The sequence below is a fragment of the Canis aureus genome, chromosome 30, assembly GCF_053574225.1.
Source record: "Canis aureus isolate CA01 chromosome 30, VMU_Caureus_v.1.0, whole genome shotgun sequence".
Classification (NCBI taxonomy): domain Eukaryota; kingdom Metazoa; phylum Chordata; class Mammalia; order Carnivora; family Canidae; genus Canis; species Canis aureus.
Window position 1 is genome coordinate 35353670 of NC_135640.1, and position 16123 is coordinate 35369792.

Sequence of the window (16123 nt, forward strand, 5' to 3'; positions counted from 1 at the left end):
GCTGTGAGAATGATGGGGATAATTCAGACGTCCTCTTTTCGCCGGGCAGATTCCAAGGGCCTCCCCAGCACACAGGCAAGGGTCCTCCTAGGGATGAGGGTCGCCTCCCCTGATACAGTCCATGTTCTGTTTGGACTCGTGTGTGCACAGGAGTCCTCACCGATACCCAGGTTCCCACGTGTGACTGACACACTGGTCTGTTGGTGACAGTGCCCCTGCTCTTGATTCTGATGCCTGCCTCATCTCCAGCCTTGCCAGGGGCTTCACTGGTACCCGTGTCCCTGGAGCCTGGCTTGTGGCCCCCCTGGTGTTCCCTACACAGGCCCTCTGTCTTCGGTTGGCGTTTGCTGGAGTCTTCCTGGCTGCGGGTGACTTACTTGACATTGTAAATGTCCATACCTTCTTCCTCATGTTTTTCCTCCTGTTTTCTAGGCCCTCCAGAGTAACCTGAGGTATTCCTTATTGCCAAGACGGCTCATTATCAGCAAGAGGTTAGCTCAGTGCCTGCATCCTGCTTTGCCCAGCGGTGTGCACCTAAAAGCCCTAGAAACCTATGAGATTATCTTCAAAATTGTGGGGACCAAATGGCTGGCCAAGGATTTGTTCCTATACAGGTATAGTAGCCTCCCTATCACGTTACCGTCTTATTACCTGAGCAACCAGGATTTCAGTTCGCAAGATTAGAAGATGACAAACCAGCAAAATAGGGGGTGGTGGGCAACAGTTCATCGTACACACAACAGCAGGACATAACCAGCGGTCACCTCTGGAGCGCAGCACCCAGGCCTTTCTTTGAGCGTGTTCTCAGTAGGACCGTGTCATACCTACTGTCTATCTAGATGCCTGCTCTTGGCCGAACGGTATGTTGTGACCGTCGTGGCACCAGCAAGCGTCTACAACCCCAGTGTAAATGGCTGGCTGGCTGTTCCTGAAAACTCCTTTTAGCTGGGTGATTGTGCCAGACTTCTGATTCGGTGTCTCATTTATCCCCTCTCTCCCACAGCTGTGGGTTGTTTCCTCTTCTGGCCAACGCGGCGATGTCGGTGAGGCCCGTGCTGCTCGGCCTATATGAGAAGTACTTTCTCCCGCTGCAGAAGCTGCTCCTGCCCAGTCTCCAGGCCTTCATCGTGGGCCTGCTGCCCGGCCTGGAGGAGGGCTCCGAGATCTATGACAGGTGGGTCTCATCCGGTGCTGATGGCTGTGCTGCTTGCGTGTGACGCCACTGCTTTGGGAAGCAGGCCAGGAGGTACAGAGGTCTGTGTGGCAGGGAATCATGCTTGACATTGCTGTGCTGGTCTCCGCTTGACCAAATACTGTGTCCTCCTCGGAATTGTCTCCAGTGAGTCAGAAAGTGAGAAGGTTTCCCAGAGGCCCACAGTCAGCGAGTGGCAGAGCTGGGATCCTAAGGCACATAGGTCAGATTCTGAAGTCTTCCTTCTTCCCATTACACTAGGCTGCTTGCAGAGCCGTGCTTTATTTATGGCGAGGGCTGGAAAAGGCGATGTTAAGCAGAATAGCTTCAAAATTTCAGCACCGCTTTGGGGAAATTTGTAAAGCTCATATGCATAGAAGGTCACACAGGGGTTTTTTGTTTTTGGGTTTTTTTGGTCATGCTCAGGAGCAAACGAAAGCGTATATCCCTTCAGACTATTGGGTATACACAGTAGCCTATTTTTCAGGAATTATCATGTAGGAACTCACTTCCGTCATATTAACCATTCTGAGTGATCACTGTGATTAACCTCTGTTAATAGGACCTGCTTCAAGAGCCCATGTGCAGCCTGACTGTGAGGTTTAGAAACCTCTGTGCTTGCAAAAGTTTCCATCTGATTACACAATGCACTGCTCAGATTTTCCCCACGCCAGAGGCCCCAGCCACACCGCCTTTGTCTGTCATGTTGGCTGTGACTCGGGGGGTGCGGAGGCTCGGGTGGAATCAAGGAATCAATTCAAGGTCTGCTTCAAGTGCTCCCCTAAACTCAGAGAAACCAAGTAATTAAACGGTTTGAGGGGTTGTGGCTAGTGACCAAGGCTACATTTAAGTCATGAGCATTTGTAGTAGAATTTGACAAACTTAACCAAAAATATGCATTGTAACATATCTAGCGTTCACGTAGAGCACGTGGTGGCTTCCCACTTCCCAGTGAAGGGTCCATCTTTGCAGTGGGTTGGGTCGGTAGGATCCATTTCCTTAGAAGGCAGAGTCTGTCTCGTTGCTGTTTTAAGCCTGTGCCCGCAGGCAAGATCGGTTAGGTGTGTGGAGATAATGAACTGGAGGTCATGTAGGGGTCAGCAAGAGGACCCTTACCAGACCTGTCTCTTAACCCCTAGTCCCAGGCTCTTTCTAGAAGTGCTGGCCCGTTCATGTTTCCCAAACAGATCCGTGTATGTTCGTGTGTGTGTTTATAAATGTTTTTTTTCCATCATCTGACAGATGAATACATCAGTTCAGTTCCCAAAATGTGAATTTGTGAGAATGAATCACACCAGAAGAGTTTAAATAGTTGGGGCGGGTGTTTTTGTGCATTCTCTTAGCTGATCAATGAGGATTCATTGGAACAGTTGCTAAAGTTGCTTAACATGGATCTCTTGGTGTGATTTCTTGATATCGAACCAAGAACTGAGTAGAGCTGCATGAATCACTGAGTGGATGGAACCATGACGGAAAACCAGGCCAAGTGTCTGCGGCACCCCAAAGCCATTCGTTATCAGCTCTCCGAGGTGGATGCTGGTGGAAGATTCTAGAATCTTTGAGTGGATGTGTCTGAGCACAGTAATTGGGACAACAGCACTAGAGTCTTTGGTCTCTGTATCCATGTTAGTTTGAGGAAAGTCGGTAACTCTCTTTTCCCCTAAGTGCTCAGGGACCGAGGCATATACCCCCAGCAAACCCTATGCAGGAACAACAAAGGGAGGGGCAGGGAGAGGGGATCTTTTTTTTTTTTTTTTTTTTTTTAATTTATTTTTTATTGGTGTTCAATTTACTAACATACAGAATAACACCCAGTGCCCGTCACCCATTCACTCCCACCCCCCGCCCTCCTCCGATGTCCCCATTGGCAGCAGATGCAGAGGGCTGAGTTAGGCTGGGGCCGCTGCAGGCCGGGTGACTCACTAGTTCCCTGGAGCCGTAGACTGTTCCTGGCTTGTGCTTGTCCATGAACCCTAAGAACAGAGACTCTGGCCAGTTAGGACTAACTCTTCACACTGGCTTTCTAGTCCTTGTGTGCCTGCACACTAATCCTGGCCAGAATTTCTTCTTTAAAGGGCCCATGAGGTAGCTTCACAGCTGTGTTTTGCTGCCCTGAGAAAGCAGGAGTAGTAGGGAGAAAGTACCAGACTCCCCTTCTGAGGATTTGGGGAAAAGGTGACTATTTCCAGAGGTCTGTGAGCAAGCAAAAATGTGAGTCAGTGGTTCTCAGCTGGGCTGAATCTGTATCCCCCACGGACATTTGACATCATTCCTTTGGCTGTTACCACTGGGGTAGAGAGGGTGCTACTGGCATCTAGCGCTAACATCCTGCTGCAACATGATTGTCCCCACAACAAGGGCTTATCTGGCCCCAAAGTCCATCTCGTCAGGGTTGAGAGAGCCTGATGTAAATAGAAGTTGAAACATATTTTTTTAAGACTTATTTGACAAGAATAATAATAAATGATAATAAAACAAGATTTATTGCAGAGAGAGAGAGAGAGAGAACGCGCATGCATGCGAGCAGGAGGAGGGGCAAAGGGAGAGGGGGAGAGAGAGAGAGAATCCTAGGGCGACTCCGCGCTGAGGTCAGACGTGGGGCTGGATCCCACCACCCTGACACCATGACCTGAGCTGAAAGCAAGAATCAGACGCTTAACTGACTGAGCTGCCCAGGTGCCCAGAAGCATATTTATTGACCTTTCTTTTGGTTGATTCCAGGCACCATGATGATGAGCTCTACTGGTTCTAGAATGTTTTTTACCCCTCTGGGAGGGGGCCTGACCTGTGGTGGTACAGGATGCTGTTGTCACTGTTGTGCTCCCTCAGATGCTCACACCCCCAGCTCTTTGCTCTTGTGACAGCTTGGCTTTCCGGGACCACCCACTAGGCAAGTGACTACACAGCTGAAGTTGGGGGATGCTTGGGGTTCACGGCAAACGGTCCGTGTCACTTGCTGTCGGTTGAATAGAGGAGAGCATGTTAGTGCTGTCGTCCAAGTGAGCTGGTGCTCATAGGAGGTACAAGCACACCAGCCAGAGTGAGGCAGGAGAGATGGAAACAGGAGGGCTTTGGAGGTTGCCCGTTGGTTCTGAAGAGGAAAGATTCGAGTCCTGAGCTCTAAACTGTGAGTGCTGATTTTGGAATTTCACATCTGAGAGGATGGGAGTAATTCTCACTTAATAGAGAGTTTCTTGAGTCTGAGCCCAGTTGTCTTCCTCTTTACTGTGCTCTCCGGAGCAAAGTTTTGTCCTCATTGCCCTTTTGTGAACCACAGCATCATTTAAGTTTTTGATATCTATTAATTTGTTTAGGATAAAATGAGACTGAAGCTGTATTTCTTTCATAAAGAAAACTAGCCGGTGCACTCCGAATATTGAAGAAGGGTTAGCCTAGATGGCGTTTCCCTGATTTCTTGTCAGTGGAACCCTTCCTTTCTGTGGAGCAGCTCGTGGCCAGTGTTCCAGGGAACTGACTTTGGTAATACACTGTTCTGAGCAAAGGGGGATGTGATGTCAGTGTGTACGTAGCAGTGTTGGCGATGGGAGCACCCCGGGGACTTTCTCAGTTAATCTCCTGCCAGAGGAATCTCTGCCTCTCTCGGGACTGTCCTGTCTGCCCAGGGGACAGTTACCATCTGCTTGATCTGCCACCACGTGCTTCTGCCTCAAATTGGGGCCTTTGCTGCACTGTTTTCAGAGCTGGGCAACATACGCTGTATTTGTTTGTTCAGCCTCAGTAGTAGATTAGTCGGTATCTTTAGCCACTAAACCATTCTGTGTGCTTTTCCTAAGCATTTGACTATTACTCGTGCTTCTTCAGTTTTGTTTCTTTTTTTTTTTTTTTTTAAGATTTTGTTTATTTATTCATGAGAGACACAGAGAGGGAGAGAGGCAGAGACACAGGCAGAGGGAGAAGCAGGCTCCATGCGGGGAGCCCAGTGTGGGACTCGATCCTGGGACCCCGGGATCTGACCTGAGCCAAAGGCAGATGCTCAACTGCTGAGCCACCCAGGCATCCTGTTTTGTTTCTTTCTGTAAAGATGATATTGTGCATCATTTGCACAGTAAAAATCAAATATTTTATGAGATGAAAAGATTCAGATGAGCCTTAAAGAGAACAAAACTTGCTGTTAATATAAAGAGATTGTAGGGGTGCCTGAGTGGCTCCGTTGGTTAAGCACTAGATTCTTGATTTCGGCCCCGGTCATGATCTTGGAGTTGTGAGATCAAGCCCCACACTGTGCTCTTCACTCAATGGGGCGTCTGCTGGAGATTCTCTCTTCTTTCTCCTCTACTCCCCACCCCCCTTACCACCACCACATACACACACACACACTCTCTCTCTCTACAATAAATCTTGTTTAGAAAGGTAGTAGATACTTTTTTGGAATGAAAAGTCTTTGTATACCCTGAACAGATGATTGAAAAGTAAGCTGAAGACAATTTGAGTCCTAAAAAAGGGAAGGGGTGGTATTCATTTCACAATGTTTTGAGTGTCAGACGATCGTCTGGATGTTAAGGACGTGTCAGCAAGCAGAGCAGACCTGGTGGTAACAGAAGGCCTGAGCACTGGCTCTGTTTGTCTGTCCTGAGTTTTACACGAGACTCTCAGGTCATGCTTGGGACATCTCCATCTCCCCTGGATCTCATAGCCGGCAGCTAACGTGCACAGAGGTTAATAAACTCATCCTGGGGACCACTGCCAGGAAGCAGACGCAGGATTTGGACAATAGAGACCTGACTCCAGGAACCTGGGGAGACCACTGCATTACACTGGGCTACTCCTTCTGTGATTTTTGTGTGTCGTCTTTGCAGATGGGAGATGCAAGGGATGGAATTCTTGTGATTTTGAGTCAGTTTGCTCCCTCAACGAAATCCACTTGTGGGAATTTGCCTCTGCTGTTTTATTGACAGGTGCTGTCATCGGGCCCGGCAAACTGCTCTCGTGTTGACAGGGAAGGTGCCCTAGTCAGCTGCATGCAGGCCACTGAGCAGAGGGGGGCCTGGCCTTGGTATCAATGGAAAAACAAGCCCAGACCCACTGATGACACTGCCTCTCTTACAGGGCGGGCATGAAGTTGCTGATGTCGTGTCAGAGGAGAGAGACTCAGAGAGATAAGGGACAAAGAAATGTCAGGCATCAGCAGGAGAACTTCCCAGAGCAGGAATCAGCATAGGGGTGTGCTGGGGGCAGAGGGACAGGCCATATGGAATTTGCATCGAGTGGGAGGCCCAGGTGAATTTTGTCCTGTGTTCCTAAAGTCAAATGTCCCCTGGCTCTGCCCAGGTGGGGGGTTATCTTTATCATTACTTAAGTCTCCAGTCAGTTGCACCAACCTTTGAGGATGATCTCGTCCCCGATACGGTGGTGGCATCGCCCTCCTGCTAAGTCCTGCAGGTCTGCAGCAAGGCCCTGGCAGAGAGGGAGCTCCGCGCCACGGTGACACGACCCGTCAGACACTTCCTGTTGGCCAAGAAGCCGTACCTGTCGGTGACATGTTTGTTTTAGCAAACTCAGTTTCAGTGACAGCTGGCAGGTGGACAGAGCAGAAAGGCAAGAAGAGATGGCAGGCGCTCGGAATGATGAGGACATGGTGTTTGACGTTGCGGGGAGAGGGAGCGGTGGCTGCTGGTACGCGGGACCCAGCCCTGACAGTCTGCATCTCTTGTCCACAGAACAGACGCTCTGCTCCTGAGGCTGTCCCTGGTGGTCGGCAAGGAGGTGTTTTACGCGGCCCTTTGGGGGAGCGTCCTGGTGAGCCCGGCCATCCGCCTCCCCGCCTCGCTCTTCGTGGTGGGCCACATCAGCAGGGACTCGCCCGGCAAGGAGCAGAAGTACATGCTGGGCACGGATTACCAGCTCACGGTGGGTGCTGCTCCTCTCGGGAGGGCGGGTGGCGGCCGGGTTCCTCGCGCACAGCTTGTCAGCTGGGGCTGCCAAGGGACATCGGTGATGGTGGCAGGGAAGTGGAGGTGTCCTGAGCCTCCGAGTCTGTGCGCTCTGCTGCCGAGCAGACCGGGGAGGCATCCGTAGGTCAGTAGGCAGGACGAAACCCAGGGTGGTGGGCTTTGTTTCCAACGTATGCATTAACGATGGCCGTATTCAGTATGTATTGGCACCTAAAGAGGCCCTTCTGGAAGCCTGGCCAAGGCTTCAGTGGTACGATTAGCTGGTCAGGTGTAGGCAGTGCTCCAGGAACCGCGAGGACTGTGCTGCGTTAGCCAAGAACCTTGTGTCCCCCGCCGGCCTGCCACATGCCCACCGTCCACACATCAGGTTCCCTCTTCCTCCAGTTGCTGTGTCTCTCCATCCTGCTCCTGCCATCGTCCTGTCGTCTGGCCGCCCTCAAACCTAGATGGTCAGGGTTCTTCGGGCGTCCATCCCCAGGCGCTTCGGACAGCTGCCTTCTTCCCTGGCAAGGCCGCCTCTTCTCATGACCCTCCAGATCTTTCTTCTCTTCGCACACTGAGCTCTGGGGTGTCGATGGCCTGCAGTCTGTCGCCACCTAGTGGGAAGCGTGAGCAGCGTGCGTGTCTCCCCACTCCACCTCTGCTTCCTTCAGCCTCTGATGCCCGCTGGGACCTGTGCCGTCACCTTCCAACAGGCCCTCCCCATCCCCTCCCCCCATCCAGGCTTCTTTGATTACCCTTAGCTCTTTGCTTTGCTAAAGCATAACTTTGCTCATGCCTACACTGTGCTTGAAAAGTATCTGGATTCCTCTTGCCTACAGATAAAGTCCAAACTCGAGAGTATTTCAGGTCCACTCCCAACCCACCAATGCCTTACGCTCCCTCCAGGCCCCTGCACTCCTGAGCTCCCTGCCCAGCCTGGTCTGGAGGTCTGGGATGCCACCTCCTTGCTCCTTGCACTCACTCCCCATCCCTTCTCCATGGATCTCAGCGCACGTCCTCCCTGACCTTCCGGCTCAGCCTTCCCTGGTGGAAAGATCTCTTCCTCCCCTTTTCTCCCTCCCCTCTTCTGAATTCTCATAGGTTTTTATTAGCATTTCTCCTATGGCTCTTCTCCTCTGGTACACTTCTGTATCTCATGTATCTATATCTGGAAAAGACAGGTGAAATATGTATTGAATTGGTTTGGAATCCATTTCACGGAATGTCTTTGGGGTTTTAAGTTAGCCCGAAGTTTCTATTGGACCCTAAAGATGTTCCTTTCTGGAATCATAGAATGTGAGGTCTTAGAACCGGACCATCTGGTCCAAGCCTCTGCAGCTCTCAGATGGACCGTGTGAGGGCTGCAGATGACTGGATCGCCGATGTCACACTCAGTTTACAGCCTACTTGGGAGCTTCCTGGGTGTAACCTGAACCTGGCCTGTGTATGTGGAGGGCAGGGAGAGACCAAGAGACAAGCCGCTCCAGATGGGGAGGGGGCCAGCTCAATAAGCAAGGGAACTTACTTACAAGGCTTGTCTTGGCGGCCACGAGACAGTTGATCTCTGCATCTGTTCTGAAGAAAAGGTTCACAGCAGCCGCACTCTCAGTTTCAAAAGGGAAAAAACACCTCATTGATATTATAAAAATCTAATAGAAGCAGAAAAAAGAAAAGGGAAATTTGCACATAGATGAAGGTGATAGTAAGCAGTAAAGGGGAAACTAAGGCAAAGTTACATCAGATCAGTTGCTTCCAACCTTCAACTTCACTAGCTGGGGAAGCGCCATGGAGACAGCCAGCTGGGGTCCCAATTGAGAGGCCTGGATGGAGCATCCTCCCCTCAAGTGAGACTTCCGACTGACCATCCCCATCAGGGCTGTGTTTATAGGGCAGATGATGGGCTCTGAGGTTAAAAAATTATTCACCTAAAAAAAAAAAATTTATTCACCTACGTGCAGTTTGGAGCGAGCTACGTTTCTGTGTTATCGTGTCTCTACATCTTCAAAGAGCCTGGACTGGGTGTGCTTGTCTCCCCTTCCGGATTCCATTCTGAGGGTGGGGGGCAGCCCAGCCCAGAGCAGGAGGGGATGCAAGGCAAATTGCATAGCTCTTGGTGTCCAGAGCAGAAGGGCCAGTTCTGTCCTGGAGGCCAGCTGATGTCAACCAACCGGGCTCCCAAGGTCACTTAGGCGGCACGAGTCTCACAAACAGCATTCCCAACCCTGCCTGTGTACGTGCAGGTGGAGGTGGTCGGTTATGCAGGACAGACCACAGAGACCTCCAACCGCACCGTACAGCTTCCACCTGCCAAATCTTAAGTTTATGTAGAGGCCCTACTGGGTTCAGTCCTACACACCTTGCATGTGTTCTCAGCGGCACATCACTGTCTCAAGGCTGTGGACCCTCAGGGACCTTGGAGCAGGGAGGGTAAGCAGAATGTACATTCCAGGACCGGGGAGGGGGTGAGGAGCCTCCAGCTTACAGATCACGTCTGGTCGATGGCCTCCCCCAGCACACACTGCCCCCTCCCCCCCCCCCCCGTGTCTAGAACTAAAACCCACATTTTTACCTTACTGTTCTGTTCCACGTGATTTAACACAATGGTTTCAAGATTCCCAGGAGTTACCTTCACTTTTGTGACTGTAAACAGTAGCCTGCAAATAATGTTAAATGTCTTGGGAGTGAAATGTTCATGGTGGTTTATCACTTACAGGTAAAGTCTCTGTGTGCGTCACTGTTGGACTCAAATGTTCTGGTGCAAAGAAATACTCTGGAAATCGTTCTGTTCTTCTTTCCATTTTATACCTGTCTGGTAAGTCGTTTGTGTTCTTCCAGGAAGGTCACTGGTATTTCCTGAGGACGTGGGGAAGGCGGCGGGATGGACGGTTTAAAGCAGCCACTTTGTGATCACCATTTGCTTTCAGCCGATGGAAGGTCCTTGGTCATTTTTGTGAGGATGGTGTTTCTGTAGCAAAAACCAAATGGCCTCTGTGGACATTGTGAAGAACCAACTCCTTTTGAGAAGAACTGCCTTTCTAAGATAAAGCTTTGTAGACTGCTGAGGACGGGCCACATGTCAGAAAGCCAATAATCATCCAATCATCCCTTTGCAGTAAAGTTTTCTCTGTCCCCCAATAGGATTCCAACGAGAGAGCCATTCCCCTGCCCAGAGCTGACATTGTGCAGATCCTGTCGGCGGCCACCCAGACCCTGCTGAGAAGAGACATGTCTCTCAACAGAAGGCTTTATGCATGGTTACTAGGTACTGAGCCGTAGCTGATCATTGAAAGTCAGAGTTAACATGAAACCTTTTAGTGCTGATTTTTGGGACACATTTCAATCTTCGTGATACGTTTCTGAATCATAAGGTGTGGAGAGAGAACACACCGACTGAATATGGCCCTGCTCAGCTGAGTTATGTCTACACTGTAGCTTTGCTTATGGTGCAAGTATTACATTAAAAATAGGGAAATAAATCCATGGGATATTTATTGAATATTGAATTCCATCTTAAGAGGCTTGAAATACTGCAAAAAAATTGTAGTTAAACCTTTTTCAAGTAGAAGCCTGGTGCTATAAAGAAGTCTCATGGGATTGGGGGGTGGGTGAGAGAAGACCCACAAATGTTATAGAGTTTGCGTAAAAGAAGGTTTGGCGTAGATGGAAATGTTTGTGGAACTGATATAAAGTTTTAGAAGACATTTGGATGACTTCAGGGGAGAGCATGAGAAACCAGGCTTGTGTTTCTAAAGAGCCCTTGACTATTGGTTGGGAGGCTTCATAGGGACAGAGCCCAGGAAGTCACAGGGCATGGAGGCTCCTGGCACTTTCTGAATTTTATAAATTCCCACGTTCATGTACCTGAGCAGAAAAGGTGTAAAAAATGACCATGAATGGACTCTGTAGCTTTTTTTTAAGACTTTTTTTTTTTTTTTAGAGCAGTTTTATATTCAGATCAAAATCAGAGGAAGGTACAGAGAGTTCCCAGCTTCCCGCAGCCCCTCCACTGGCGTGGCACATTCGTCACAGTCAGTGAACTGGCACATCCTCACCAGGGTCCGTGGTTTCCATCAGGGCTCGTTCTTGGGGGTGTCCTTACTGTGGGTGTGGACAGGTGTGTAAGGACGTGCGTCCACCATGACAGCGTCAGTGCAGAGTAGTTTCACCACCCTAAGAAATTCTCTGCTTCACTGCTTTTATAACCCTCAACATGTAGGTCTTCTCACACCAAAGTCAGGAAGTTCTCTGAACCCCTTCTTTCCTCTCTTCTCCCTGGTTATAGAACTTCCAGAATCCATTGCATGGAAGCTTAGGAAGGATTTCAAGAGGAATATTTGCAGGCTTTTTAAGCATTTTTATCAAAAGGATGATTTTGCGAAACATTCAGCTCTGTCCTAGTTGGCCTTGACTTGTGTGTAGAGAGGACCTGGGATCCAAATTCAGTGCTGGGTTAGACCTGTTAGCCTTGGTCCCAGAGTCCATGGTCTCTCCTTGTGCCAGAAGATGCCTTTTCTTATCCCAAAGACCTCATAGACTTAGCCAAGGCCCAAAATAAAGGCATGTAGATGAGAATAGCTCGATTTTACATACTGCCATGCAAACACTGGTTTTTGAAAATGATCCTCATTTCATTCAATCCTTGTAATCAGGCTTGTTAAAGACACTTAGAGTGAATTCTTGGAACAGACTAAATTGACTCCTAATGAGGTGGAATCCTTGGGACATCACTTCTTTTGTCAGAAGAAAATGTGACTTAGTCTTACCAGATTGGAATTTGGTTTTCTGTTGGAGGAATTCTAGTTTTAAAAATGCTGGAGCATGAGACCTTTGCACAGTATTATGTACTTTAAAATTGTAGATCTTGTTACAGCTTATGGTTCTTGTTCTTTTATAGGTTCAGATATTAAAGGAAATACCATTGTGCCAGAATCTGAACTCTCAAATTCTTACGAAGACCAGTCCTCGTATTTTTTTGAAAAATATTCCAAGGATCTTTTAGTTGAGGTAAAGGAGCCTTTCCGGAAAGTAGATCCCAATCAGAACATTCCTGATCATGATTCCTCAGCAGATCAATTGGCAGGACCTCAAAGCAGACATTGGGCAAGTTCCTGGATCCACGGGTGGGAAAAATTCTGTGTGCTCATTCTGTGCCCTGTGATTGGTTTTCTCCCTCTCCCAGAGTATTTACAAGTAGAACAACCAATAATGTCAAACTGTCCCTGGACAATATCCTGATTTGTGGCTTTTTTTTTTTTTTAAATAGGGTCTAGCTGAGATACTGCACCAGAAGTTCTCAGATGCCGATGTAGAGGAGCGCCACCATGCATACCTGAAGCCCTTCCGCGTCCTCGTCAGTCTGCTTGACAAGCCAGAAATAGGTAATGTGTGGAACGTGGTCACCACCGTAGGCCCAAGGGTATTAAGCTTGGCGAGACAACAATCCTCAGGTTATTTTGAATGTAATTCCATCATCGGAGTTTCCGAATCTTGAAATAGTTCGGTCATGTTATGTGTTCAGTTATCCTATCTAGGCACCACTTAAAAGTTTTGCACAATAACATGAGCACTTTTGTTAGAAAAATACCTTTGAGCTCCTATTGTGCACGTCGGCACATGTGCCTCCAGAGTATAGACAGTTCAGACTTTGTGAGAATGTTTCTCCAATCAAATATCATGTATCAAATGAGCTTAGATTTTATTTTCAAGGGAGTAGGGGACCCTCCTCCGTCTTTTTGCTTTGTGACTGGGGCAAGGCACTTCTGCAATGTGGGCCTCAGTCTGTTCCTCTGCCAAATGAACCGGGTTGAACTAGATTCTGGTTCCTAAAGGGTCCCCTCTTACACACTGTGGTCCTGCAAGTGTTGGTTCTCCCTGCTTAAAGAGTAGAGATGGCTTCAATATCCATTGACAGGTCTTAACATCCAGTCACTTGGACACCATGATGGGTCCCATCTTCTCCATGGGATTTTAAGGGTTTTTTGTTGTGATGGTGGTGGTGGTTTTTTTGTATTTAAGTAAGTAAGAATGAATGAATGAATGAATGAATGAATGAATGAATGAGAGAGAGAGAGAAAGCACAGAAGGACAAGGGAGAAGCAAGCTCTGTGCTGAGCAAGGAGCCTGTCTTGGGGCTCAATCCTAGGCCTCTGAGATCATGATGTTAGCAGAAGGCAGACGCTTAACCGACTGAGCCACCCAGGAGCCAAGTTTGATGGTATCATCTGAGCTCTCAGGACTTGTACATCGCCTGGTAGCTGTTTGCAGAGAATGAGGTCAAGGGCATTACCAAGGAGCCTTCTCCCTCTAGTCTTCGTTGATTCATTCAGGGGCAGTCAGGGTACATTTGCTGTGTGGCAGGGATGATGCTAAGGCTCTAGAGGTGCAAAAGGTGCAAAAAAGAAGGCATCCAGTCAAGTTGGATGGAAGGGAGATTCTGAGGTCCTCGTGCGTTTTACTATTGTGAGTAATAACAGCTGACATTTTTTGAGCGATTTTTTAATGTGAAGTGACTTGTATACATCATTTAACGTACATCACCCTATGCACCTCCCCGCCCCCGACAACCCTGAAGTGAGTTTTCTCACTGCTCCCATCTTACAGATGGAAAAGACAAGAGGTTTGCCAGAGGCTGCCCAGGAGCTGAGATTAAAACGCAGTCTGTCTGACTCTAGAGCCTAAGCTCTTGTTGGCAGGACGCCACTGCTTACCTGACTGTGCTTGGACCCCCCATACCCGAGATGCTTAGTCCTGGAACACAGATGAACTTGTGTCCCATGATGTGTACAGCTCTAGCTGCTCTTAAAGTCAAAGCTTGAAGCGTCTGTCCCTCCAAGCTTTGGCCCTAAGTGCCACCTGAAGGTACTTGTGTACTGTGCTCCCCTCATCATCCCCCCCGCCCCCCCGCCGCCCCCGGCTGCCTCTGTTGGCCAGCGGTGGCTCCAGTAGATTTTCATCCTGGTGTGGAGTAACTGCAATTTGGGAAAATCATGATTTAGGCTAAAAAGTGAAGTGAGCTATGTAAGTGTCTTGGGACCCTCCCACGTAACTTGGGGAAATATTCAAAGAAAAAAGTGACTGCATTTTGGAGGATGAGTGTTTTATGTTGTGACCCTGCACCTTGGTGAGCCAAGTGAAATATTGCTGCCAGCTGGGGCTCCAGGTCATAGTTGCTGGAAGGCAGTGAATGGCAGGCTTCTCCCCAATCTAGCAGTCTGATTTTATTTTTCTGTTAATTTAGTTGTCCCAGAGAAGACCTACTTGAGAGGTAGAGGAGTGGATTATACAGAAGGAGAGCTAGAAGGCCCAGGGCGCTCATTCTTTTGCTACCAGGCTTCACTCACTGCCCCATTTTCTCCTGAATCATGGCAACAAACTTGCCTTCATTTGTAAAAAGCAAATTCAGCTTTCTTACAGCGTAGATAAAATACACGCGGGGCTTATCGTGAAAAAGTTTTCTCAGAGGCACACCTTCTGTTTTTGTGAAAAAAGCAGCATGAAAGATTGGATTAATCTGCTGATTGCTTTTTTTTTTAAGATTTTATTTATTCATGATAGTCACAGAGAGAGAGAGAGAGAGGCAGAGACACAGGCAGAGGGAGAAGCAGGCTCCATGCATAGAGCCCGATGTGGGATTCGATCCCGGGTCTCCAGGATCGCGCCCTGGGCCAAAGGCAGGCGCCAAACCGCTGTGCCACCCAGGGATCCCTGATTGCTTTTTAACACAGATATATTGACCAAACTTTCATTTCCTCTGAATCCATCCTGTCTTCATCCCTTCGTACACATGCGTGAGAAGTCACTCCCTTCCCTGCCTGATGGCTGCCTTCCACCTGCCTCACCGGCGGGAATGCTTCTCTGACCTGCAGCTGGTCTATTCCTCTGTGCCTTTTAATAAGCTTCTCAAGAGTGGTGGTATTTCTTTTGTGGGGTTCTAGCTCATGATTAAGAGAATTTAGAGATGTGCCTGACTGGCTTAGTTGGTAGAGGATGTGACTTCTTGATCTCAGGGTCATGAGTTCAAACCCCATGTTGGGTGGAGAGATTACTTTTAAAAAAGAGAGGGGCAGTCCCGGTGGCTCGGCGGTTTAGCGCTGCCTTCGGCCCAGGGTGGGATCCTGGGGACCTGGGATCGAGTCCCGTGTCGGGCTCCCTGCGTGGAGCCTGCTTCTCCCTCTGCCTGTGTCTCTGCCCCCCCCCTCTCTCTCTCTCTCTCTGTCTCTCATGCATAAATAAAACCTTAAAAAAAAAAAAAAGAGGGAGAGAAAGAAAGAAAAACAAGGATGCCTCCATGATTCAGTCAGTTAAGTGTCTGACTCTTGGTTTTGGCTCAGTTTGCACTCTCCGAGTCATGAGATTGAGTCCCTGGTTGGGCTCCCTTGTGCTCTGTGCAGAGTGTGCTTGGGTTTCTCTTTCCCTCTGCGCCCCCCCCCCACACTCAAGTGCACACACTCTCTCTCAAATAAATAAATAAACCTTTTAAAATAAATCCGTTTTCAAAGAATGTAAAATAAAATCAGAAAGTTGCCCTGCTCCATTGGTATTTATGCTGAGTAGCATCTCTGGCCAAGCAGCGTGTTCACACTTACACACACTGAGCGTGCACCCGGCTCCCCAGGCTAGTCTGTCTTGGATGCCTTCCTTCACCTCTCTGCCCCATCCCTTTGTCCGTAGTCCATACGACAATTCAGTACCTGGTCGTATGGCTATTGTAAGGCGTAAACAAGGTAACAGATACAGCAAGTGCTGCAAAAATATTGGCCATTTTCATGAATTTTATTCCCCTGGCTTGGGTTGTCACTGTCAAACTCTGTTTCACGCATATGTTGTTTATTGATTTGAACGTGGGTTGTTCATCTCTCTCTGACCATTTTCTTTTCAATTACAGGGCCTCGAGTGGTTGGGAATTTGTTTCTCGAAGTCATCCGAGCCTTTTATTCTTACTGCAGAGACGCTCTTGGCTCTGATCTCAAACTTAGCTATACCCAGAGTGGAAACTCACTAATAAGGTACGGCTTTGGCTCCCAGCTTCACACTTCTT

The 16123-nt window shown here is 48.7% G+C and overlaps 1 protein-coding gene across 5 annotated transcripts in view; it reads left to right on the forward strand.

Annotated features, from left to right (window-relative positions):
• Window positions 1-16123, forward strand: part of DOP1B (DOP1 leucine zipper like protein B) — a 105405-nt gene that overhangs the window by 30038 nt on the left and 59244 nt on the right. For all 5 annotated transcript variants that reach the window (XR_013368811.1, XM_077879148.1, XM_077879146.1 and 2 more), the window contains 8 exons: window positions 433-614; window positions 1004-1174; window positions 6871-7060; window positions 9800-9898; window positions 10225-10348; window positions 11981-12090; window positions 12350-12464; window positions 15971-16091. Coding sequence is in view for 4 of the 5 variants with exons in the window: in XM_077879148.1 (XP_077735274.1) it covers window positions 433-614; window positions 1004-1174; window positions 6871-7060; window positions 9800-9898; window positions 10225-10348; window positions 11981-12090; window positions 12350-12464; window positions 15971-16091 (1112 nt within the window). In the remaining variant the exon portion in view is untranslated. The remainder of the gene's footprint in view (window positions 1-432; window positions 615-1003; window positions 1175-6870; window positions 7061-9799; window positions 9899-10224; window positions 10349-11980; window positions 12091-12349; window positions 12465-15970; window positions 16092-16123) is intronic.